Source organism: Falco punctatus (assembly GCF_963210335.1).
Source record: "Falco punctatus genome assembly, chromosome: 7".
NCBI lineage: Eukaryota > Metazoa > Chordata > Aves > Falconiformes > Falconidae > Falco > Falco punctatus.
Window position 1 is genome coordinate 11,819,974 of NC_137587.1, and position 25,940 is coordinate 11,845,913.

Here is a 25,940-nt window from a genome sequence, read left to right on the forward strand (position 1 = left end):
GGACTTTGCAGTAACTGTTTAAAACAAAACAAAACAGACATGCCGAGAAACCCCCTGCCAAGACCAAACAAAAAAACCCCAAACCCAAACTACTAAATAATCCAATGTGATAATTTCAGTAAAGTGATGAATTTGATACACATGCCAGGAGCATAAAAGTTGAAGGAAACGTTCCTAATCTCAGAGTATTTTTCTTCTTTTTGGTACCGTCTTTTGAATCGACTGAAGCAAGATTATGTGCAGCTCTGACCATTGGGGCTCAGTAGTTAGAGAGAACTCACGTCTCCTTGAGAAGTAAATTTATCTCTGGGATCTTCCTGCTCTCCTATAATGGAAGGACAGTCTTGAGCATTAGTTATAAACAACGACTAGAGCATAACTTTTATAATTAATGTTTTAGAACTGCAGTTTACTTATGTAGCTTATAATACTGTTCAAAAATCCAGTTAATGCATTTGTATTGCACAAGCTGCAAGGGGGAATCAGAATTCTGAGCATTTCTTTTAACGTATTTGCTCCACATAATATTTGATTAAGAGACTTCAGAGCAATCTTTAAGATAACGGTAATTGGATGGCTGCATCAGCTTGAAAGCCAGCTGCTTACCAGCCCAACCCAACGGTTGCGTTTTTAAATGCTGAATTAGAAAACTGAGGGGAAAAGATAGGAGTGGAATTTTGGGATAAATAAACATAATTGTTCACTTTTTATAGCCCATCAAAGCAAGGAAGACCCCAGGTCAAGTTTCCATTAAAAATGAGAGCAGCCAAACTCAACAATCCATTCTCAAGCCAGAACAGCCAGCGTCAGGCAAGATACACTTCTCGGAGTCAGCAAAACGCGTCTAAGCAAACTGAATCTTCATCTAAAGTTACCAGAAGGGGTTTAAGAAAGGTAAAATCAGCCCCTCCATCAGTGACAAAGCCTTCTTTAAGACTTAACAGCCGGACCACTCGTCAGAGCCAAAGTTCATTACAAGCAGATGTATTTGTGGAATTGCTCAGTCCTCGAAGACGACGAAGAGGAAGAAAGAGTGTTGATAACACACTGGAAAACAGCCCTTCCAATTCGCTTGGATTTAGAATTGTTGATACCACAGACTCGGGTGAACGGCTTAGGAAGTACCCTAAGCTTGCTCTTCCTGTTACTGAGCCCAAGAGAAGAGGCAGGAAACGACAATCCACAGGTCAGAGAAATACATGTGTTTGTCCAGGATGAAAACCGTGTTCTGTTTCTTGCTAAAGTATTTGTGTGGTAGAGCAGGGAGACTAGAAGTGAAGGGTTGAAGGCATTTTTACCGCTTCCAGCAAGACAGTTCCCTTCTTTTGCGGTGATAGAAGTGAACCTTAAATAGAAAAATAAAAAAATTGTCATCTAAAGAACAAATACTGAATTTGCTGAGGAGGTTTAGCCTATCCATATTCGAAGTTTCATATTCACACAAATTATGGAGCAACTGCTAGTAAGTGGATAGAGAATGTGAAAGTGATAATTACGCCTTAACCCATACAAATGCAGATGTTTACTTAGAGCTTTTATGGGTTTGTTTTACTGAAGAGTTAAACAGTGAGGAACACAGAAGTAGACAAGGTAGTGAAATTCGGAATATACACGTACAACAAGAAATTACTACCAGAAGAAAAACGTCATTTATCTGGTACAGGGCTAACCGTGTCCTTGCCAGTTAAGTTAATACCAAGTATGTGATGGTAGGGAAATACTTGGAAAGCTACAATAACCTTTGAAAAACATAAAGGACCCAGTGTGAGACTGAAGAATGTAAAAGAGCTCGCACTCCAGCGTGGCAGCCTTGCATTCTGCACCATTTCTGTCCTTCACCGTTGGGAGTTTCTGGGCTTATCCTCTAACCACCCTGCTGACTACTCTTGAAAGCAGATAAAACCACTGTGAATAGAGGTTTTGTGGAAGTAAAAGTTATGAGCAGGCAGCTTATTCTGTTTTTCTCTAATAGAGCTTTTCTTTTAAGTGTTTAACAAATCGTTTAAAAATTGAAATCGGTGAAAAAATCCTTTCCAAAATTAATGCAATGAAGGAGAATGGAGGAGGAACTCAGCTAAGTCCTGGTACTTAGTATTTTGTGTGGCAAGAGAGACATTTAGTGGTTAATAACAAGGCTGTAGAATAGTCAATACCCGAAGCCAAAGTACATGAGTTGTGCCCTGAAACTGCAATTTTAGTATACAAGAATAATGGTATTTTGGTTTTTTTAATTTTTTTTTAATTTTACTTGTCAGGTTTTTATTTTTATCTGGTGGGGTGTTGGGTTTTGGTTTTTTTCTTCCAGAATCATCTCCTCAAACCTCATTGAACAGGAGAAGTTCAGGACGTCAAGGGGGAGTCCATGAACTCTCAGCTTTCGAACAACTCGTAGTGGAACTGGTGCGACATGATGACAGCTGGCCTTTCATGAAACTGGTTTCCAAAATCCAGGTAACTGATGAACTGTAGAGGGAATGATAATTGTTGAGAATCCTGTTTGCTGCCAGTAAAAATTGGGATTTTATAGCCTTGCCCAGACAGGGCAATACAGCCAAGCAGTGGGATTTGGGAGAACTCTTGCATTTCAGCTCAGTATTTGGTGCCAGAAATAACTTTTACAATTGACGTGTTATTGGGAAAAATGTTTCCCATCAGACATTTAAAAATGTGAAATGCTTTGATCTGGGGACACACATACACACATGCAAATAGAGCACAACTGCTAAAGGTAAGCTTGTGGTTATTACTTAATTTGTTGAATTAATCTTCAATTTATGCAAAGGTATTTTGAGAACAGACCTGCAATAAAACAACAAGGCAGGAACAACTTGCCTCTGTTAATTATAATGCAGCAAAAAAATGGTTTCTTAGCTTAGCTTTTTCGCTCTTGTTTAGATTTTAAAGTACTTGACGGTAAAGTACATACCCAAAGTGCGTGCTGCTTTAGAGGTTTGTATTACAGTAAAAGCTCCCAAAGCACACCTGCTTTTCTGCAGGCTGCACTGGCTTGTCAGTTGTAAGGCTCTGTTGGAACTGTCCTGCTCTAACAAGGTGCCTGCCCTCTCCAAGCCCTCGGGAGCAACCCTGCACAGACGTTCTTGCAGGATCCAGAGCTCGGTGTTTAAATGTTCTGTTAAAATTAACAGTGATAGCTGTTAAGTGAAGACTTGAAACTGTGAATCCAGTCAAAGGTAGCTGGAAGGATTAATGTATTGGGACAGTAAGAATGATGTACAAAAGTGAACGAAAGATGTAAGCACAGAGGAAGAGAGGAATTTTAAATGGAAAAATAGACTAGTGTCTGCCTACTAGAGTAGAGGACTTACACTGGAAAGCGCAGGAATCTGGTGAATGCAAGGAAGGATCGAGAATTCAACTTAATTTTGATTCTGGAAAGAACCTGCTAGAATTCAGTGCATTCCAGTTTGTCTGAATCAATCACTGAGGGATTGTCTCTATAGTTTGGAAAGAAAAATCCATACCTGAATGACCTAAATTTTCTTCACCATGATAGAAATTTTGATTTAAACTTTTTGCTGCCTTTAAGACAACGTAAAGAATTCGCTGAATGACCAGTGCCTAGCAGGCCAGAAAGAGAAAACTACCTTCCTTTTTAGTACGTCAATAAACAGCACTCCTAAATGGGAAGGAATGAAAAAACTTGTCAATCGAATTCTATTTCTCTACTAATTCTTTCTCTGGGTTTATTTGCAGGTTGCAATTGATACAGTAAAGTTACAGGCCATAACCAAGAACTTGGTTTTAAAACATAAATAATGTTGCATGTGGGTATCTTTTAGTGTTAAAAGAAAAAAAAAAATAGTAGTCACATTTGGATCAGATATCATCTTCTTTCACCTCCCTGCCCAGCTCTGTGAATGACACAGTCACCCTGAGTTGGTCCTTACCTGGAATTCAGAATGTGTGATTCAGATGATCAGCGCTTTTAAGGGTTAGGCAGTCCTTTTCCTCCCCTCGCCTGAATCACATAAACACCGGTTTGAGGGGCTGTTCGTCTCTGCTGCTTGCGTACTGTGTCCTGCTTGCTGCAGAAAGGTTTGCTACCTTCTCTTCAGCACAACTAAATGGAACCTCAGGATTTCGTTTCTCTTGCAAGATGGAGAATAGTAGTGAAATAAAAATAGTGATTACTCATGATTAACAAGCTTTTAATATTGTAATATGTTGCAGGAAAACGAAAGGTTTTACAATCTGGGAAATAATTTTTGTGCTTGACAGATGGGAACAGCTGGAACGCTGTAATGCTAATCGCTCGTGCAATTTTCTTACAGTTGTTCACAGGGTATTTAGGATTAGATTTATTCATTGAGTTGCTGACTAATGTTTGTTGTGGTCTGCTGCTTTAATTATATAAAAAATGGAAAAGCAGTACCTGAAAACTAATACTCAGTTCAGGAACTGGAGAAGGTTGCTTGAGATGAGACTCCTCTGTTTATTTTAAAACAAAGCCAAAATGCTTTCTGCTAATACACGATTTGCTTAATTTTTTTACACAGGTAGAATTTTAAGCTTCCATTTGTTTGTCTATGAATCCTCTTTTTTTTTTTTTTTTTTTTTTTTTAAAGGTACCAGACTACTATGATATCATCAAAAAACCTATTGCCTTAAATATAATCCGTGAAAAAGTGAATAAATGTGAATATAAGTTAGCATGTAAGTATTACTTATTGAAAGAGGTAATGAACTCTGTTCTCTCTCTTTAAAACAAATTCTTGTCCTAAAATAGAGCTGTGCCAGAAGATTAGAAAGTTGAAATTGTTTGGTTTGGGTTTTGTGGTGTTGGTTGTTGTGTTTTGTTTTTGAAGAGAATTTACTGATATTTTTGTAGTAAGATTTGTTGCACGTGGCTCTTCTATTACCAAAATACATCCTGTACAGATAGGTAAGACATAAGCAGCTGAGAAACTGCTGGTAATTTCTCAAGCCTTTGATGTCAGTGAGTGACACCGGTGAAACATTTAGAAAAGCACTGTTGTTACTGCTTGATTTGTATTTCCTTTATTAATAATCAGAAATTTAAGAATGTTTACATGGCACTTCATTACTATGATGATAGAAACCTGACACATATGTAAAGACACTTTTGTGTTGCAACGCTGTGTAGGATCACTGTGCTCATTCAGTGGTGTCATACTGTTTAGCATACTGCTCTCTGCCTTGAGACATGCTGAACCAATTTATTTACTTCTTATTTCCTAGCGGAATTCATTGAAGATGTTGAGCTGATGTTTTCGAACTGCTTCGAATACAACCCTCGCAACACCAGCGAAGCAAAAGCTGGAACTAGACTTCAAGCTTTCTTCCACATTCAGGCTCAAAAGCTTGGACTTCCAATCACATCTGGTAATGTGGACCATGCCGCTCCCGTGGCAAAGAAGTCACGAATCTAACCTCTGCCTTCCAAAGGATTTTTGAGGGAATTTATGTTCATTAAAATGAAATGTTAAATCACGCAGTTGTCATACCTGTATAAAGCAATAACAACTGTTTAACCACCTTGAAGTGTGGCCTGCACTATATTCTCAATGTAATATTAAGCACTCAGGAGAACGTAGGAAAGATTACCTTTGCTACAGTTTTATTCAGTGTCTAATAATTTTGATAGATGTACTGGATACAGTACTGGTTTACAGAGGTTTTGTACATTTTTAATACATTCATGTGTCCAAATATCTTCCAGAAGTACATTGTTTTTTCCTGCACAAAATGACCTTGTTTCATCCTCTAGATTTTGTAGGAGCTGTGGTATTGAGGGCTTTATCAACTCAGATAAAATCTTCTGCTGTAGCACAGTTGGAGAAACTGTGTGTATGTTTAAAACTTGTTTGAGCATATCTTCTCAACACTACACATGAATGAGTACAACTGCATATCTTTAAGTACTGTACCAGTGCTGGCTGGAGGTATTCAGTCTGAGTTTATTAAGTAGATATTTATTTAGCATTCAAAGTAATTTGTGAATTTGTTTTGTATTTATAAAATTTGTACTCGGGGATTAAAAACAAAAAGAGTCCCATAACTTTTTTAATTTTTTTCCGGGTTTTTATTCCCCTCTAACTTGATGATCAATCAATAAATACCTTCCCATGTCCCTGGCAGTTCTTCTAGCAATGAGTAAATTTACAGGACTGTACTATAAGTTTCTACTTACAACTTTGGAAGTGTACAAATAAAATGACACATTTTTCAAAGTATTTTGAGCTTCTGACACTTCCTTTTGAGTTATACTGCCGCACTGTCATCCCCAGTAACTTACTGGGACATGTTGCTGGAGAGAACACGGCAGAACTGGGTTTTGATGCGAGTACCCCAACCAGTGTTTTCAGCAGTGGCAGCCACTGTGATACTTGGTCTCTGGGTGATGCAAATGTTACTGGTGTGTAAGGAGTAACGTCAGTAGTATGTGTATAAGTTGTATGGTTCTCTAATTAGGATCTTTATTCTAACAGTGTAAAACCTCATAGCTGTTCAGCTGAGCAGCAGCTTCTTTCAGCTTACTGAACTTACTGTTCCTGGTGGTACAGCCCTTGACTTGGTTTGAGTCAATAGCTTTACAACCCTTTTAAAACCAGTTGTGCCCACCTGGAGGTACGCCATACTCTGAGGAAACAGCATGGAGCAGAAGTTGAGGTGGGAGTGAAGAGGGTAGGAAAAACTGAAACACGAGGCTTGCTGCTGCAGCAGCTCCTCTCCCGGTGTTTGTGCTGGCTGATCTTGTAGCACAAAGTCCTGTGCGTGCTGCAGACGTGAACAACTCCTTGCTCTGTAGTGGTGGGGTTTCTCTGCTGCTGTGGTGCTCACCTTGCCTTAGAGGTGGCAGGAAGGGGCATTCCCTTGAGCCTGGGGAACGGCTGGTGGTAGATGGGGGGCTGATCCGTTTGAAGTGTTGGATTTGGAGCTTTTTTCTTTAAAAAAAAACAACAGCAACAGCCTGAGAGTGAGAGCAGTGGTGGAAATTGTTCAGAAACGTCTTAGTACTTCAGAGTTCCTATGAGTTTTTCCTTGTTCAGAGTTGATGTCTCTCTCCTGCCTAGATCAGACTCATTTCTTATTCCCACCACAATGAATGCTAAATTCCGTAAGGAATGCGAGCAGCAGCAGAGTTACTTGCAGAGTGAAGTTTGTGCTTGATATCCCTGCATCTGTCTGGTCCCAGGAGGATGTGAACATCCTGACTAGCAGGTTGCACAAACAGTTGTGCAAGTTCTCATTCACACGAATAGTCCCCATTGACTTAAATGTGAATATTTCCTTCCTTTTTTTTTTTTTTTGGGGGGGGGGGGGGGGCGGGGGGTACAGTGAGCTGAACAAGTCCATCTGTGGCCAATGCAATCTACATTGCTACTGTCCCCAACCTACTGCCAGCTGCTCATTCCTGTGGCTCTTTCTCCAAGGTTATTTCCTTCAGTACCTTCCCCGCAGCAGCACAGCCTTGGGAGTGTGGGTAGAGCGGGTGGGAACGGTTTAACCCAAATCCCTGCTGGTGACGGTGCTGTTTGTGTGCTCGTGCTGTGAGCTAGGTTATCGGTTTCACCAAGTTTGCAAGCCTAAGGCCGGCCTTCAATACGTGGCAGGTGAAATACTGAAGAGTGCCCACTGCTTTGAGCAGGTTTGTGCTTAAAATACCCACACACGCTGCTTGTGCGGTGCAGGTCTGACCGGCGCCGGCCTCGGCGGCGCTCGGAGGGCACGGAGCAGGGGCTCCAGCCTGGCGGCAGGCTCCCCAGTCGATGCTTTCATTGCAGCTTTTCCAAACTTCAGCTATGCTTTTTCAGAGTCGTGTCAAGATGTTTTTTCATGGCTGTTCGTTTCCCCTACGCGTATCCCTTTGGGAAAAGGGCAATCGCTTCATACCTCCCTCCTCGTCCTAGGGGCTGAGCTACATTCACACTCCTTGTCCGCCTTTCCACGCCGTGCCTTGCCGTGACCGGCCATCCCACGTGCTGTTACCACGCAGGGACGGGCAGTATCTGCTGGGGGCTCCAAGCCAAAGTTCCCCAAAGGTGCAGAAGTGGATAAGGGCAACAGCTCCCTCTCGGATTCAGCAGCCCTGGCTAATCAGGCCGTACCAGCCGCTTCGGGCAAACGGGCGGTAGGCTTCCCCGAGCTCAGAGGCCGGCGTCTGTCCTCCAAGCAGCAAAGTCCTTCCCGTTTTGGTAGCTCCAATATGTCTTAGCCCTGGCAGGTATCCTGTGACTGCTGTTTCTCCTGTTGTGCCAGTTCTGCCCCTTTTGTTCATGCCAGGGCTGGGAATTACTGAGGAAGCCCCCGCGGCAGTTGCTACTGATGCCTGTTGTACGTAACGCTCTCGTAAGCGTGAGGCCGGTTTCTTTGGAGGACGTTGGCTCCACCTCAAAGAGTCTCTTCCAGGAAATCTCGGTGTTTCCTCAAAGACAACTCGCTCACCTCCTGGCCACCGCAGGCTGCCACAGGTGCAGAATGGAAATCCCTGTGGTGGCTGCTGTTAGTGGAAGCTGCTCTCCCTGCCCGAGCAGGACGAGGCCAGAAGGAGAAGGCCTCTTCAAATGCTGGGTGTAGCCTTGTGTGGTGGTTGCAGTCGAGCCAGTACGGGTGGCTCGTGCTTGGGTGTCAGCTAGCGGCACCAATGTAGGAAAGCTGTTGTGCCGGGTCCCTCCAGCTGTGTTAGGAGGCAGGTGACCACCTTGACTGCCATACCTGGTGTCAGGCTCACCTGCTGGGAGTTTTAACTTCTGGAAACCTTGAATGATGCTGGAAAGCTCGAGTTGCTTTGGGCTGGCATGTGACATGTTGATCCAGCACCCTTCTTTGTGAAGGGTTTGGGCCAGGGCCACCACCCTGCAACCAGTGTTGGATGGCTCTTCTGCGGAGGGTGAGGTTTTAGGTATTGTAGGAGAAATCACATAAATGTTAGTATTAACAGTAAAGGCAGATGACCTTAGCATAATCTTAGCAAATATGGGCATTCGAAACCAGCAAGAAGCAGCTGAAAACCAGCTTGAACGTCCACATACAATTATAGGGAGGCAGAGACTGGTGGACCCTGAGTAGCCCAACTTGCTGCAGTCACCAGCTGCCCCACAAACAGCCACCCCTGAACTATCGTGGGCCAAAATGGGGGTTCTGCTGTGGGCACGCGCAGGGAGCAGATCCCTGGGGACACCAGAGTCCTGCCCAACATCATGTTGCTGCTGGACTGGTAATCTAGTACTTTAGGATTGAGGAGATTACATGTGTGGTTTATGGTTTTTGAATCAGTGATGTAACCACTGAATTAACCCTTACCCTGCAACGACCTTGATCATCTAAGTTTTATCTGTTTGTATCGAAATAAATAACACCAAACGCTGGTCACGTTGTCTGGTGTTGATCGCTCTCATAACTGATTAAAACTATTCCAGGCAACACTTCCCTGAGGCTACCAAGGGCTATTTCTACCCTACGAGTCTTCTCACTCCAAAAATATTGCCAGTGCCCAGCTGACCGCAGGTCGTTTTCTGTACGGTGCTTGGCTCGCCTGCCGTCCCGCGGGAGATCCCCCCCGCACTGAACTGGCGCCGTGCCCCCCGCAGCGGGGCTTGCTGGGCTGGTTCTGCAGAGGTGCTCACTGTACCCTACCCGGCGGCTCTAAGGGGAAATGCTGAGATTTCTCAGCCTACTGCCATCAGACCGAGTGATGCCTTCTGCCTCCCGCCCTTCATCAGCAACCTTAATCCGGTGCTTCCTTAAGCAGCTCTCTGTTAAAACTTTGCCTTTAAGCACTTGATTGTGTGTATGTCCAGTGTCACGCCTGTATAACGACCCCTCCTGGAGAATCTCCAGTTACCACTGATAAGTAAGTTTCCCATTTTGGGGTGCTCAGGTTTGAACATTAATTAACAGGGATTAAGTCAAATGCAAAAGGTAAACGACAGGTAGTAAAGCCATCACCTTGCTCCCCATCTGTTTCCAAATCAGGATGCTGAAGTGGCACCACCCCTGACACGTGCCTGTGTTTGTGTACGTATGTGTGTGTACCTGCGCAAAGGTTTGGATCTTCACCTGCTGTAAGCCACTGACTATTAAAATACTGGTTATCATTCACGAATGTTTTTACTTCTGTGTCTTTACAAGGTTCATCTCCAGTACCTGGGAATGTGCTGGTAAGACTCGTTTACTCAGACCAGGAGTGGTGCTGGCAGTGAAGCCCAGCCTCCTCCTGCCTCCCCCGCACCCGCCAGCCTGAGCTTCACTCACAACATGCAGCTGGGTCTGTCGTTCAACTTGGTTTTATTTTCTAAGCAATCAGACAAATCTGGTCTGCTGTTGAGAAGCACTCCGCCCCTGGCCACGCACCCGCAGCTGCACTCTGGCAGACGGATACTTTTCCAAACCAATGCTTTTTAGTATTTGGAGTGCATTAAATGCTAAGCATCAATATGAACTACACCTGAAATGTCTTCAGTGGCAGAGGGGCACAAGCTGCGTATGTTTTCCAAAAAGTGCACTGAGGCCAACTTTGGGTTTGTTTCTCTACCATAATATATCCATTTCCTGGGTTGGTAGCGCTGCTTTTCTGGAAAATCGCTGAAGTTAATTTTAAATATATATTTTTTTAGGTGCAACTCCATGATTGTAATTTTTTAAGTACGAAAGAAGGGAAAAAAAAAGATGTTTTCTGGGCCTCCAAACAGAGGCGTGTATCAGCTGTTGCTTCGCGAGGGGCTGCGGGGTGTGAGGTGCTGGACCCCGCTGAGCTCCTTCGCCCATGGCCGCAGCGGGAGAAGGCAGCCGCCATCTGCGCGCTGCTCCCCACCGCATGCGGCACATCCAGCTGTTCAGGTCACTCGCTTTTGATGATAGAAATGTTTGATAGGGCCAAGTTTCCTACAAGGATGTTCCACGCCAGCATGCTCTCCGGAGCGCTGGCCGCTGCCCACAGGAGATCAGCTTTCACTTATTCTTCTCGGCAGTCCTTCGCCTTGCCTTTCCTCGGTGTGTGTCGAAGAACCACAAAAGAAAGGGGCTTTATTCAAGCAGCGGAGTGGTGCTGCGCTGGCATCGTGTCACAGCACGGAGTTGTTCTGGCACCGTCTACAGTTTAAACCTGGTTTAACTGTGCCATGGGGAGGGATCCCCCTTGTCACGAAGCTGTCCCGTAGAGGATGTTCCTGCTCTGCTAGAAAAACACACCATCCAGCTTGAGTTTTGTCCGTTTGCTATTCTTAGCGTACCAATTTATTCAGGCTTTATATAGGTATTTCTTAGATTAACAGTCCTATAAGAACAGACATAATAATCCATGTGCTTTCCAATTTTTCTCCTCTGAGAGCCTCCCGGATGAAATTAGTTTGGTGGAGAGGGAAGGACTTGAAAAGATGGGCTGTGCTGTGGCTTGGCTGCTGGGAATCACCTGTTGGAAATGGCAAAGTGTGAGCCAGGATGCTGGAACAGTCGGGTTTGGGATGGCAGTTCTGGGATGTTTGATTCTGGGCAGCGTGGGGATTTGCCTGTGGGATCAGGGCTTCATAGCTGCCTTTCGCGAGCATTCCAGTGCAGATCCCACCATCGGTCACATGCTGGGCTCTGCAGTGCTCGCACCACTCGAGAGCACTGCTGTCACCAGAGGACACTTTCGCACTGACCGACGGGTCCCGCGATCCAGCAATGGTTATAAATATTCCTGTGCCCCAGTCATCCTAAAGCCCATCCTCAATCACCAGAAAGTGATCTCAACTCATGTATTTAGCATGTTAGGCTTAGCTAATGTTTTATTTTTAGGTTGCTATCTGAAAAAGAAAAACTTGGTGGTTTTAAAAGGCAAGATCAACTTTTTGAGCAACATACTTTGTGCGGTGGCTTTGCAGTGCTTGGGTAGGTTTAGTCTGTGCTGCTCTGGTTTCCATAGCTGTCCATCCTGCTTCTAAAAGGTTTCTTGGAACCGGTACTTTGGTTCAACCTTCATCAGACAGCATTTCCTTCCATTCAGATGCAATGCTGCTACCTGCGTCCTAGGTCTGTCCAGAGCAATTTTAATAGTATTAAAACTTTAGAACCAACATTTCCTGTCCTGAGTTTTGTCTGGCCTTTGCAACTTGCAATCTAAATAGGCCACAGGAATTCATCTCCCCTTGTCTTGGCACTTTTGCGATGGCTTCCTCCATCTCCTGCAGAGGATTTGATCCTTTCCTGGGGATTATTTTTTGTATTGCAAAGATGTCTCCTTAAAGCAGACCTACAATGTCATAGAAGTGCTGATCATGATTAGAAACAGCCTGTTTCCCGAGGATCTTATTCCAACGTGATGACACAACCCCAGCAGGAGGGGAAGCACAGAGTGATGGAAGTTAGCAGCAGAACCAGGCCAAAGCTGCAAGACTTGGAATTAGAGCCCGAAATCTGTGTGAAATCTGTGTACAGAGCTGCTCTGCACTTGTCCAGCCACTGCAAAACACAGATTCCTTGTCCCACCAGGAACTCTGGCTGTCTCAGGGGGCCCACTTTTGGGAGGCTTTTCTGTAAAAAAGAGCATAACAAAGTTGAATCGTTATATTCCTTACACGCCAGACAGCCATGGCATCTTGAAGGACTGCATGCATCTATCCAGAAGGGATAAAGCTTTCTAAAATCACTGCCACCTTCTCCTGGAGGTGCACCAGTTTAAACTGTGTCATCTGCTGAGATGTCTGACTGCTTCCTAACTGTTGGCAGTCGTCCTTCTGTGAACCAGGCTGAAGCCATTTAAGAAATTACCCCTTCCAGCTGTCCCGCTCCTCTGCCGAGAGGAGTCACTGCTCTGGCCGAACAAGTTTTCAGAAACCTGAACAAGATGAAACCACTGTTAGGGAAGTCATAGATGTGGACTTTATTTTGGTGACGCTACCGTTGTCCTTACTTCTTCTTTGCATAAGTTTTGTTATATTTATGTACTAAATTTTACATACTGTGAGTGAGCAAAGAACCAACTGTTGAGCCACAGCACAGAGTAAGAAAACAGACCGTATTTTTACCTCCATTCTGATTTTAAAAAGAAATAAAATCCTGCTTCTGTGATGTGGCAAGCCTATTGAAATCCTAGCGTAGGAGGCAGCAGAATTTGACTTCCTAAGCTTGGAGGGAAAAACCTGAAGACTGCCAGCATAAGGACTATCACTCAATTTGTAAGACATGGGGGAAAGAGCAAAAATTGCTGAACGCTGCTGAGGCATGTGCATAGCAAAGGGACATTGCAGCAGTAAGAGACACATGGCTCGAGCGAGGCATACAGCAGCGCTGAACACCTGCTGTAGTAGCAGACAACCTTCTTCTGGTGGCAAAGGCAGGGAATTTTTGCCATAAACTTGAAGAGGATAGCAAGGGGTGAAATCGCTAATGAAGAAGCACCTCCTGGGACCATCGCGTTGATTGACATCCCCGCTAACCTTAGGCATCCCAGTTGTACAGCTCTGCTAGAAATTCCTGACAGAAACCAGCAAAACTGCGAACAGCATCTCCTCTGTGTTACTCGTATGCGTGTCCTTGAAGAGTGCCAGGAAGAAGCATGACGCTGTTGGATTCGTCTGCAGCTGGGAGTGGATGCCGTGGGCTGCGGGAAAGCGCCTCAATAGGAGCTCCCAGGCGTGACTTCCCATGCGCCACCCTCCTCTGTGCAGCAGCAACTCTGCCGCAGACAGCGAGAATAATGTATTTCCAACAGAAAGCGGTGTGCTCCAGCTGGAAACAGGCTGGCAGCACCAGAAAACATTTCGGTTTTTCTTCCTGCTGGTTTCACAACTGGCATGCTTTTAGTGTGAGAGATTTTCACTTTTAGGGAACTCTGCCATTAACTCATTTTATATGAAAATATTGCATACACGGAACAAGAACACAAAGGGAATGGATTATCCAGAAGAGGTTTTTCCAGGTGACTGATACATCTAGCAAATTACACCATTGCATTTTGGCTGCTTGAAGAACATTTCTGCACTTTAATTTTATTAGAATAATTAAATAATAAAATCTGTATCTTGTTTAGTGTTACAGCCTATTCTTCCAAAGCACTCTGGCAGCTCTTTCCCCAATCCACTTACCCAGTGTATAGGTCGGCTATATATGCCTGGTTTTCTAAAGGTCACTTTGGCTCCCTTCTTGCCATTTTACTGCAATAAGCACTATTCTGTGATGCACAGCAAGCACCGTGCTCCCAGAAAACGATGCTGCTATTTACACTTCCTCTCTTTAGATGGGATTTACCATATTGCATCCATGTCTGCTATATAGCCGAGGTTCTGCTTCACTGTATGTATAGATATATGCATCCCTCTGGCACATCGGTACTTGGGGGTAACAGCCAACATCAGACTCCTCGAACCTAGTGTTGTCAGAGGATGCTTTTTGAGAAGCAAGGCCTGACTTTGCTGTTTGCTTGAAACAGAGGTACCAAGAAAATAATTGTTCTGCCTGACCTACGTTTCCTTCCTTAGGAGGGGTAGTCTGGGGTTTAAAGCAGGGACAGGGACCCAAGCCTCCCTGCCCTGTGCCGGGGCTCACCACAGCCTTCCTGGGTGATCCCAGACAACCCATTAATGGGATAAATAACACTCATCAGGAGGGAAACTTCATTAATAATTTTAAACAAGAGCTTTGCGACCTTGAAATAAAAATGCTACAAGTAGAAGTGAAATAAAAATACTGTCTTTACCATGGAAGTGAAAGATGTCTGGAAAAAAAAAAAGTGAATAAATTGAGTAATTAATATAGACAGTGGCTGATCTTACAAATCTTTCCTCACCTGAGGTTATGCTGTAAATTTATCTCAGCTGTAAACATGAAGCAGCAAAAAGAGAGACCGGGGAAGAAACTGCTCATGGGGAAAATGCATTTTGCAGGGCAAACGGGAATCTACAAAGGCTAGCAGGGTAAACAGTAGTTAGTTTTTCTAGTGCTACAAATGTGCAAACCTTTGTGAATGTCAAATATGTGCTAATTACTTAAAAATAATTACTATTTTCTGTTTTTATGAATAAGGCTGAGCAAAGTTTCCCTGTTTTAGCCTTCAGGGGAATTTTTTGTTCTGTGTAGCCATTTTTCTGCCATTAGTTTTCATGTTTCTCTCACTGGAAGAATATTTATTTCCTTTTTTGCTATGTTTGAATACCACCCCTAAAATGATGTCATTACAAGACATAACATTTTAATTAAATCCCTCGTTTATTGCCCATTGACCAATGGCAGGCCCACGGCTGCACAGCGCTATGATTCACTGGCACGTGTGACTTACCAGCACGGCGCTGGGAGTCACGGGGGGGGAGAGGGGGGAATTCCACCCTGTCCCCAACGGCGTGTGGCTGCTGCTCCTCGAGCATCCCTGCCGGCTGCGCTGGGCTCACGCTGCTTCCTCCTGCCTCCCTTTGCCTGCTCTCCTGGCGTAAGGTGAACGCAGCCAGGGAACGCGGATGGTTGAAGAGCTTTCCAAGGGGATAAAAATAAATAAATAAATAAACAAACAAACAAACAAATAAATAAATAATAATTAAAAAAAAGTGGATTTTCATCAGCGGCTGGGCCGCACAGTCAGAAAAGCAGCTCTTCTTGGCAGGGGAAGGAAGGGGCTGCTTAAACCAAGCCAAGTACCACAGCTCCCGGGCCGGCACCGCAGCTGGAGGGAATCGTGTCCCAGCTCCCGGAGCCCTGTCCCCCCGCGGCACGAGGGGCGGCGGGGGGACCCCGGGGCCCGGCTGGGGGCTGTCAGGGCGGCGGGCAGCCTGGCAGCCCGGGTACCCACGCCGGGGCAGCGGCTGGCGGGCCGGCAGCACCCCGTGGCCGCGCTGGGGCTGCCGAGCGTGGCGGGAGCCTGGAGCGTGACTCAGCCGGAGGAATGTCCTGGCACCGGGAGAGGGTGACGCAACGGGCACGGCTCACCCGTCCCCGCGGTGGGCAGAGGCCAGCAGGCACGGCCTGGCTCCTCGGGCACCGCGCTGGTCCTCAGCGCTGCCCGAGCCGTGAGGAAGCTGGCTGGTAGCTCGGAGCCGCAGAGGGCCTTCGGGACCACACCGGGGGACGAAGGGGAAGAAGTCGCTTCAGCCGGCAGAAGTGACCCTGCCGAGGCACCTCCTGGGCTGGCAGCGGGGCTCGCTGGGGAGCTGAGCTCCACACCAGCACACGCGCTCTGCCCCTCGCTGCAGGCTCCCAGGGGCAGCGCGTGGGAGCCCACGCAGGTCTCACCAGCTTGCAGCAAAACCCTGCTAGGCTCCCCCGCCTACAGTCAAATACATCGACCACCTGGTTTTTTAAAAGAAAGGTACCCGCAATGTAAGGAAAGGCATAAAACCTCAGTGTTTGCCTTTCACTGAGGTTTTCTCTAATACTCTCTTACGCTACAAGAGGTTAGATTTTATCCAGCATTCTTTGCAATCCCACTGAAAATACAGAATTGCTGGAGGGAAACTGGACATTTTCCAGAGGTACACAGGAGAGCAAAGGGGGAAGGGAAGTGCCCTGAGCAACAGATCTCATTGAATGCAGTTTCCTAGGGATTTCCCTCTCCGAACAGATTGATTTTTTTGACTGAATGGCGTTAAGACTTTCTGTTATTTCAGCATACACCTACATGCAGGTTCTTCTGCTTTCCCTTTGGAGTCCTCTTCCTGAAGGTAATCTGGCCACACCATAAGAGATCTGATGTCTCCTAGCAAAAACCAACAAGTTCCCGAGTTGAACTGGTAAGGCATACAGCCCCACTTTCTTCTATCTCAAATGAATTATTTTATGAAACTTAATTACTTAATTAAGGATCTTAATTACTTTTGTGACCTCTGTCCTTCTGCCAGATTTAACTCAAATAAGCTAACAGGTTAAAAAGTCACTGGGACAAGGAATAGCCCACGTGAGAGAGGGGATGCCCGAGGAGGGCAAGCAGTAGCCTTGCTTCCATGGGAAATGTGGCTGAAATGGCAGCACTGAGTTTAGTGACGTTGACAGAGAAGCAAAGAGGATGCACGGCACACAGAAGGAAAGGACTATGATTTCAGAGAGCTTCAGTGCATAAGGCAACTTAGTCCATTATAGTCACTTCACACTAATGAGCATCCAGGAGTTGAATCCAAACAAACAGTGCCTTCTGCTTCACGGTGAGTCATTGCTTCCATCCCCGGAGGGTGAGGGGAGGCTTGGAGGGCTTCCTCGGAGGCATGTGCTCCACACAGGGTATCATTCACAAAGCTTTTAGTGCTGCTGCTGCTGCTGCTGCTGCTGGGCCCTCTGAATCATAGGGCTATTTCAGTGGTGCCTGGTGGGATGCAGGTCTTGTGGCACAAGGGTAGTGAAACTCAATGCTTCTGGAGTTCAGCGAGATGCCACGGTGAGGAACCAGCTTTGTCTTAGTGTGCTCCAGCAGTAAGATTTGCTTGGTCATTATTGCTCCTGGCTGGATACTGGCCATTTCTGTGGCCTCTAAGGTCACCACTGGGCTCTATCACAAGTTCCTTCTGTGATTGCTGCAGTCACCAGGAGTCCATCGTTCATTTTCTTGAAAATGAGGGCCCCTTTCTGTTTACCTATGACCTCTTTTTCACCCCTGAGAAATGCTCTCAGATTCTGGATAAATCATTTCTTTCTTGGAGATTTCCATGAAGTCACAGAATAGTCCTTCTTCAGCCCTTGCTTCTTCTGTACCCTGACAACTGCCAGGTACCCGTCAGTGATGTGCAGCAGCAGCCCTGTGTGCCTGGGTGCCTCAGGTACGCAACTTGCAAGGTGAAGAGAATAATAAACACTTCTGATTCATTATTCAGTTTCCATGGAAGTAAAGACAGTGGGTGAGTCACGCAGAGTTTTGGAGTCGTCATCCCTGGAGCATCTACCCATGCAACTCTGGAGCTGGTAACTCCTTCTCCACCTTTCCTTTTACAAGCTTGGGATGTGCGGTGCAGAGGCCCTGCACGGGCGGCTGAGGAGCACTGCAAGGGCACAAGATCAGGGCACTCAAACACAGCAGTTTCATGGCAGTGCACAAGCATTAGAAGAAGCCTGCTGAGCCCATGGTGGTGACTGTGGTCTCAGGCTCCAGAGGATGTATCGCACATGTGCACAGCTACATCTGCTATCAAAGGTGAAGGAACCCTCGTGCCACCATTTGCCACAGTGGTGTCCTGACATTGCATATGGCTGAAAAGATGCAGACCTGCGTTTGGGACACTGAGAAGGGCATGTGTCACACAGGCAGCGTGCCGTGACATTCTGCAGTGTCATGGAGGCTGTTTTGGGATGCATTAAACCATCCTGACAATGAGGATCTGAAACCACATAGGTCTACCCCAGTCCATGAAGTTGTAAAAGAGCAGCAGATGCCCAGAAATGGGGCTGTCAAGACATTCCCACGGACTTCTGTTGGTTTAAGCCAACCATAAAACTGTGTCCTGAGGGTCAGCCGGTTTAGGATTTATGCTATTCATTCCCATAACAATTTTCACCTATCCTAACTAGTTACTTGTCTGATCAAAAAGCAGCACATATTGTATTTGAAAACTGAATTGGGTAACTCTTCAAATGCAAATACGCAATAAAGGTACCCCTTCCAGGGTCCCACAGTGCTGGCACAGAACAGGCAGAAAGAGTAAACAAGTGGCCACCAGCTGGAAAATAGTTGAGTCTAATGCTGTTTTCAGCTCGGAGGTGGTAGGGAGTCCCAAACGCGTACCTGTAAGGAGCAGAGGGGTAATACAGCTGCAGGTTAGTGATTTCAGGGCTGACAGGCCAAATTTTAGATATTGAGAATGCAATTTGGTGTGGACTTCTGCATATGGAGAGGGCAAGATGTAACTCATCATGGTGATGGCAAACATCATTGCTCATCTGGCCAACGTGGCGGCGTATAGTAATGGAGAAACGGGAAAAAATCCCACATCCCTCACACAATGCATTGTGAACGTGTGCGTATGTATCTATGTATATAGCTGTAGGCTGACAAACACTAGTTTGCTGGTTTCCACCAAGGTACTGGTAACAACTGGGGTGTTTTGGGGAGAGGCGGCTGCGTGGCCATGCACACACCGGGCGCTCACACGTGCAGCTGCTCGAGGCCCAGCGTGTGTCGGGTCTCTGGGCTTTCAGCCCCGGAGGTGCACAGCGCTGCCAGCCCTCTGGTCCACTCGGCCGGACAGACGGTAAATCGCTCCGTGTCTGCCGTCCTGCGCCCCACGCACCGTCCAGCTCGGCAGGGGCAGGCGGCACACGCTCCGCAGGCTTACCCTTACCCGTGCCTGTTTTCTGGCCAGCCATCCTCCTTCCCACCCGCTGATGCTGCCCCTTCCGTGTCCGGCCCCACGGCCCGGGCAGCTGCCCCGCACCCTGCGCTCGGCCCGGCCCTTCCCCCGCACGGCTCCGCCGCCACAGAACGCCCCTCGGCCGGCGGCTCGGGCGACGCCCGGCCACCGAGGGCATCCGGGGGAGCGACGCCGAAATCGCGACGTCAGAGCGGCGGCGAGCGCCTCGGCCGGGCCCAGCCGCGCCCCGGGCAGGCGAGGCCGGCCCCCGCCGCCGTACCGTGCCCGACCTGAGGCGGCTGCTACCGGCTGCCCACGCACCGCGCCGGGGCGCACCGGCCCCTCGGCAGCCAGGCGGGGCAGGCCCGCGGCGGGCCGGGGGAGCTGCCCGGGGAGCCAGCAGGAGCCGCCCGCCCCGCCGCCGCCAGCCGCACCCGCGGGGCCGCGCCGGCGCCTGGCCTCGCCTCCCCGCGGCGCGGGCGGCCGGGCCCCGGGCCCGGGCGGTGGGAGGGCGGCCGGTGCCCGCAGGCCAGGCCCGGCCCGGCCCGGCCCTGCCCTGCCCCGCGGGGGGCGGCCCGGCGCGGCGCGGCGCGGCCCGGCGGCACGTGGTGGCGGCGCGGCCCATGTGACCGGCCCTCCCCGGCCGCCGCGGCTCATCCCCCGCCCGGGCCGAGTCCCCGCCCGCCTCGCCCCCAGCGCAGCGCAGCGCAGCGCCGCGTTCTCCTGCGCGCAGCAGCCCCGCACCGCAGGCAGCCGCCGCCCCGGGACCCGGCGCCATGGTAAGGGCGGCGCGGCGCGGCCGAGCGGGGGAGGGCGGCGGGGGCGGCTCGCAGGGGCGGCGGCGGGGCCCGGCGGGGCCGAGCCGAGCCGAGCAGGCCCGGCGCGGCGCGGCCTCCGGCGGCCATTTTAGTCTAATTTTAGCCGGGTGCGGGGGGAAGGGGCGGTGGGAGCGGCCGCGGGGCAAGAGCGGGTGGCGGGGCGGGCCGCGGCGGGGCCGGGGGCCGGCGGGCGGGCTCGGGCGGGCGGCGCAGCGCTCCCTGCGGCATCGCCCGGCCGTGCGAGAGAGGGGCGGGCGCGGGCAGAGGGGCTGCCGGCGCCCTCCGGGGGAGCCGCCGGTGCGGCCCGCCCGGGGCCCGGGCCCGCGGGGTGTCCCGGGGCGGCCGGCTGGAAGCGCTGGGGCCGGAGCGGGGGTGGACGCGGGGCGGCGGGACGCCGGCTGCCCGGAGGCGAGCGCCGTCCCCTCGAACAAAGCGGGGAAAGGGGGCAGGCGGGCTCCCCCGGGACAAAGCCGCCGGCTCCGGCGAGCCGCGCACCTGCCCGCCCGCCCCGCCCCGGGCCGCCGCCGCCGCGGGGGTTGTTGCCGGGCCCGGAGCGCGGGCGCTGCGGGCGGGTTCCGCTCGCCTGCGGTGGGCTTTGCGGAACGGCTTTCCTGTTGCCGTGAGCGCCTCGTTTGCCCTGTCGGTGTTTGGTTTTCTCGCTGCTTTTAGGCTCGGGGTTTGAACGGCGTAGCGAGCCCTGCGGGGAGCTGTGCGCGTTGTAGCTGTGGTTTTGTGTGAAGGAAGCGCGATCGGATAATACTGGTGCGGCAGCGTGAAGGGAGACCCGGGAGCTCTTGAAGCGCGGGGTTGAAGCTGACACAATGCAGAAAACATTTCTGCTGCTTGTAGAGCCTTACATCACCCAACAAAATGAGAGTCATGACAGTGCTGGATGTGAGCTGCTGCTGTAGCATTTGTTCCACTAAAAAAAAATAACAAAAAACCCACCCCCACCCCACCCCATCCTAAACCAAAAGGACACTCTTCTCCTCTCTTCCATTCCCACTCTTCCCCCACCCCCTCCTCCTCCCCCCATTTGGGCCAAGTGCATGAGAGGGTAATGGGAAGCTGCTTTAGTCCAGTGGTGCGCTTAGTTGTATAAAGCTACTGTCCAGAATCACAGCTGAAGATGCTGAGATCTGCAGCAAGACAGTACAGGATTTATGCCTCCTTCGTGCCTTCTGCACCAGTCCTGCAAAGATCACCAAATTCATAGTGTGTGCTCAGGTTGGGTATAGTACTTTTGTTCTTACAGGGCAGGCAGACTTCTTTATCTAGCACTGTGGGCTACCATCTTTTCTAGTGAGTTAATTTTTGCTGTTTAAAATATTCCTTTGATCTTGTTTTACAGGCTTCTGGAGTAACAGTGAATGATGAAGTCATAAAGGTTTTTAATGATATGAAAGTAAGGAAATCTTCAACCCCAGAAGAGATTAAAAAAAGAAAGAAAGCCGTTCTCTTCTGCTTAAGTGATGACAAAAAACAAATAATAGTAGAGGAGTCAAAGCAGATATTGGTTGGTGACATTGGAGATACTGTGGAGGACCCCTATACAGCTTTTGTGAAGTTGCTACCTTTGAACGATTGCCGATACGCTTTGTATGATGCCACGTACGAGACAAAGGAATCTAAGAAAGAAGACCTGGTATTTATATTCTGGTGTGTAAAAGCAGAGCTTGCTGATAAAATTGAATATTCTGGAGTTGACACTGGGTGACTGAATAACTGTTTTGTTGTGGTTTTCTTCTTTCCTTTAAAGGGCTCCTGAAAGTGCACCTTTAAAAAGCAAGATGATCTACGCAAGCTCTAAAGATGCCATTAAAAAGAAATTTACAGGTGCGGACCTAAAAATGTTTTGCTCGTTAATTATAATGCCTTGTAGATGTTGAGGTTCTCACAAGTACATTGTCGTCCATTTCTCTTTCAGGTATTAAACATGAGTGGCAAGTAAATGGTTTGGATGATATTAAGGACCGTTCAACACTTGGAGAGAAATTGGGAGGCAACGTGGTAGTTTCACTTGAAGGAAAACCCTTATAAAAAGACAGACAAGTGCCATCTGGATCTAAGGAGCTTCCATTTCTGCAGCTCGTTCAATTGGAATAGTATTAGTCTCCCTGTCCCATTCCCTCCTCAAAAATAAGCCCTTCCGTAATGCCCCTGAAGGAGATGTCATTGTTAAGCAGTCTACCAGTGATTGCCATTAGACTGTTTAATCCTGGTAGTTTTATGTAGGATCCAAGGAATGCTTTCACGTCACACTTTTAGCCAAAACTGACGTTGCAGGCATTCCTTGCAACATGTACAATGAATGTGATAGTTAATGTGAATAGTCTAGCAGACAGCAAAGGGTAAGCTAATTGAATGCCTTGAAAGTATTGTCCACTGGTCGGATGGTAGACTCTATACAGTATTACTTACAGTTGCACTTGATTGCAGTTCCATGAGGCTCTTGTGCATTCATACACCTCACCTGCCTTGACAAGCCTATTTTTGTGACATGGCAGCACACAACACTATGCATTTAAAGCACTTTTTTGTAATATGTTTGACCCGCCCCTGCCCCTGCCCCAAAGGAATGCCAATTAAGTTGCTGTAACTGTGTCATCAAATTATTGTAGTACCTCAGTTTCATTCCTGTTACATGCATATCTTTATAAATGAAGTAGCTGTTACGATGCCTTTTGTTTTCCATTGAATGTACACTACTGAACAGAAGTAGAAGTTATCTGTTTACCATGTGAGTCTTGAAACACTAAAGTTTTGTACAACATCAGTCATGGTGGCAATTTCTGTATTAAAAAGAGCCTTAAATGGAACATTGTTTTTTTTGAGATCAAAACCTGGCCACGTTGCAATAAAACTTGTGGCTTATTACAGAACGTTGCCTTGTTTTCATTGGAAAATATAGTTTTTAAGTATGTTTAATTTAAGCATATTTCAAATAACTTCTGTGAAAAGTATTGTAAAGATAAACAATCATTAATCGCATCTTAAATATTGCAAATTTTTCATTCCTAACTGTGATTTGGGCACTGCTTTACAATACTTTGTGGCTCTGTTCTGATCATTCGATAAAGGACCTGCTCCTAGTTTACCGTTAAAGAAGATACCACTATCGGAGACCATTAGTTCCATGAAATGTGTCAGAAACGTAAAAATATGAAGTAATTAACCACGCAGTGTGTTTCATACCTGAAGGTTCTTAAAGTTCTACACGTCAGAGTAAAACCCTGCACGAAATCTTACAGCTCACCATCTTTTTTGGTAAGATAATGTGTAATGACAATTCTATGCAGAATTTGAATCCAGTAAATAATTGTTGTGTCTTGAGTATTGCAGTTAAGATGGACTTGGTACAAGAAATAGCCTAAATGAACCGTTCTCCTTGTTAGCTTCTGTGTAAATAGAACTGGAAAGTGTTTGCCACTACTGAGGCTTGCACTGGGGACATGTTTTGGCAGGGAGCCAAATAATGCTCTCCTTATAGAGAATTTGATCTGCTCTGTGTGAGCAATCCTCCGTTAGCCAGAGCTATTTATGGCAAACACATGCTTTTGTATCTTGTCATCGTTATCCACAAATGGCAAAACTGGACATGATTCTCCTGGTATGCATAAAGGAGCGCTGTTAGGCAGCCACTGGCAGCTGAACTGTACACGCTGCTAGAAGGAATGCTCTTTATCATTACCTTGTTTTAAAAAGTTGGTAGAGTAGAACTGTGGAGCTTTTAAATATGGGCCCTTTATGTTCAGTCCATAGCCTTTTTCAACAAGGAAGCAGATAATAAGCAAAATCTTCTTTTTGTGTTTGGGTGGTTTTTTTTAAATTATTTTATAAATAGTTTAAATGACCTAGTGGTACTGTGTTTAGGCTCTCTTGTCCTGTAGAACTTTAAGACTTTGTTTCAGGCTTCTGGCTATCCCTATGACTTGCACACCTCATTGTGTTAGCTGTTCTATGTAGACTAAACTTCAGTAGAATTTTAACTAAAAAGGCATGATGACCACTGACTTAACTAAGTGTATTAATGAGTCTTGGTTTTGTTCTACAAAACTCTCCTTTCAGGTACCTTTTAAGGTTGAGACGTAACTGATGGTATGCATGTTGTCTAGATAAAAAGCCCCACATTTTATTCCTCAAAATAGTCTATTTCTGATTATTTGCGTTGTGTGCAAAGCCCAGTTTAATGTAAAGATCTACTTTGTGCTTTATGTTTGACTTGAGTTCAGTACAGTATAATGAAATGATCTTTTAACTGATTTTTCACAAGGTACAAATGGTTTCTTTAGAAAAAGCCAAAACTGAAAATGTTAGATTTTAATAAACCAATTTAATTTCATTTTAGACAGTATACTTTTTAAAGCAGTACTGTGTTTAAATTTATCGTTTGTCTCTGCTGCAAACAGTCTGGAAAGATGTCTGTGGCTTCCAAGTTGAATATTAAAGGTTACTTCTTTTTTTTTAAACTAGCTTAGGTGTATATTCACTCAGTCCAAGTAGATATAAAATCGAAGCACAAACTGTATTTATGTAAAGATTCCTACCAAAACAAGTTTTGGATCCAAAAGGATCAGCTTGCCTTCAGTTTGTTCTTGAAATGACTGACTGATGCGAGATCCAATTTAGATGGCTTGCTTTTTTAAAAAAAAACAAAACAATAAAGTGCTACAGAACTGTTACTGTTTGAATTATAAAACAAATGAGAGACAGCTGGCATCTGTTCCAAAATGGTTTGTCAGCTGTTGTTTTCTGTCATTATGCAAAATGGTGAGGGCCTCATTGTGATCGAGGAGTGGAGGAAAATCCTCTCAAGTTGAGTATCTTCTGTGTATCTCCGTGTAGACATGACTTTTGGGTATCTTGGCTTCAGTTATTTTATTGATAAAGAAATGTCAAATAAATTTTTCATGGGAGTAGCTTGTGCAGAAATGGCATTTTTCTTCTAAAAAAATACTTCCAAAATGAGCAGTTGTTTTGATTTGGTAAATCCTGGAAGAGGTATAGACGTGAGGGTTTGATTTTTCCAAAAAAGGGAAATCGGTCCAAGATCAGGGTGAGCAGATGAGGTTTGTGCTTGTGGCGATTTTAGAAATGCGAAGTTTAAATTTATATGGAGTGGAGTTCAAGAATCCCTCCTAGTCTGCTCTTCAAATGGATTTTGCGTATGTTCAGTTAAAACCCAAAGTGTTTCTTTTAATTGGAAGAGTCTTCTGCTGCTGTACCATTCCCTCAGAACGAGTGATGGAATACAGTAATTGCCACAATTTGATAATAAGCTTTACTCTCTTATGCCAATTCCAGTATAAACCAAATTTCCATGTCTGCCTATTTTATAAAGTTCTGTAAGTTCCCCTTAGTTTGTGGTGGCGAGTTAATGATTGTAGAATGAAAACACGGCACTTAACGGTGGATCAAAGATCATCAATGTAGCACCTGTCTATAAGTATTGAGTTTCTTTGAAATATTTGATTTTGAAAACCTGGTATAAATAAACTTAATTTAAATGTCTTCAGATGTTGAGTGAGTTTGTGTGCTAGGGCAGCACCTACACCAATCACTTCGCTATTGTCTTTGGACTGGGAGCAGCCCAGATACTGTGGAGGGAGAGATCATGGAGTAAATGCGTGGAATACGTGCTTTTTTGTGATGGGGTTCACCTACAGCCCATTCAGTTCTATACCCAGCTCTAGCAAAAGCCAGCCCCAGTGGCTCTGGAGGTAGGTATGAAGAATTTTTTAGTGGTTTGGTGCTGGATAACGTTTTTGTTGTGTTGGGTCCTAGCTCGTACGTTCAGAAAATTAGCTGGTTTGTGGTTTTTTTAAAGGTAGTTTACACTGGCAAGTCATTTTTAATATTCAGAAGAAAGCGAGCTAATGCAGTGTGAAAAAGGTGACAGCGT

General features: G+C 46.6%; 2 protein-coding genes and 1 long non-coding RNA gene across 4 annotated transcripts in view; 2 read left to right on the forward strand and 1 right to left on the reverse strand.

Annotated features, from left to right (window-relative positions):
• Window positions 1-6,215, forward strand: part of BAZ1A (bromodomain adjacent to zinc finger domain 1A) — a 65,246-nt gene extending 59,031 nt beyond the window's left edge. For both annotated transcript variants that reach the window (XM_080395124.1, XM_080395125.1), the window contains 4 exons: window positions 714-1,186; window positions 2,306-2,451; window positions 4,587-4,674; window positions 5,221-6,215. In XM_080395124.1, coding sequence (XP_080251250.1) covers window positions 714-1,186; window positions 2,306-2,451; window positions 4,587-4,674; window positions 5,221-5,411 — 898 coding nt within the window. In that variant the 3' untranslated portion in view covers window positions 5,412-6,215. The remainder of the gene's footprint in view (window positions 1-713; window positions 1,187-2,305; window positions 2,452-4,586; window positions 4,675-5,220) is intronic.
• A 1,085-nt stretch (window positions 6,216-7,300) lies between these two features.
• LOC308067031 lies at window positions 7,301-15,441 on the reverse strand. Its single transcript, XR_013929415.1, has 2 exons — window positions 15,239-15,441; window positions 7,301-12,495 (listed from the first exon to the last, which is right to left on the reverse strand). It is a non-coding gene; the product is annotated as an uncharacterized lncRNA (long non-coding RNA).
• A 4,338-nt stretch (window positions 15,442-19,779) lies between these two features.
• CFL2 (cofilin 2) lies at window positions 19,780-25,549 on the forward strand. The gene is made up of 4 exons (XM_080395144.1): window positions 19,780-19,999; window positions 21,390-21,697; window positions 21,798-21,874; window positions 21,966-25,549. Exons 1-4 carry the CDS (start codon window positions 19,997-19,999, stop codon window positions 22,076-22,078), a joined length of 501 nt encoding a protein of 166 aa, XP_080251270.1. The 5' UTR covers window positions 19,780-19,996; the 3' UTR covers window positions 22,079-25,549.
• Window positions 25,550-25,940: the final 391 nt, after the last annotated feature.

Coding starts and splice junctions, on each gene's coding strand:
- CFL2 (XM_080395144.1), top strand. Junction 21,698..21,797: donor GACCTGGTATTTATATTCTG/GTGTGTAAAAGC, acceptor TTTCCTTTAAAG/GGCTCCTGAAAGTGCACCTT. Junction 21,875..21,965: donor CATTAAAAAGAAATTTACAG/GTGCGGACCTAA, acceptor TTTCTCTTTCAG/GTATTAAACATGAGTGGCAA.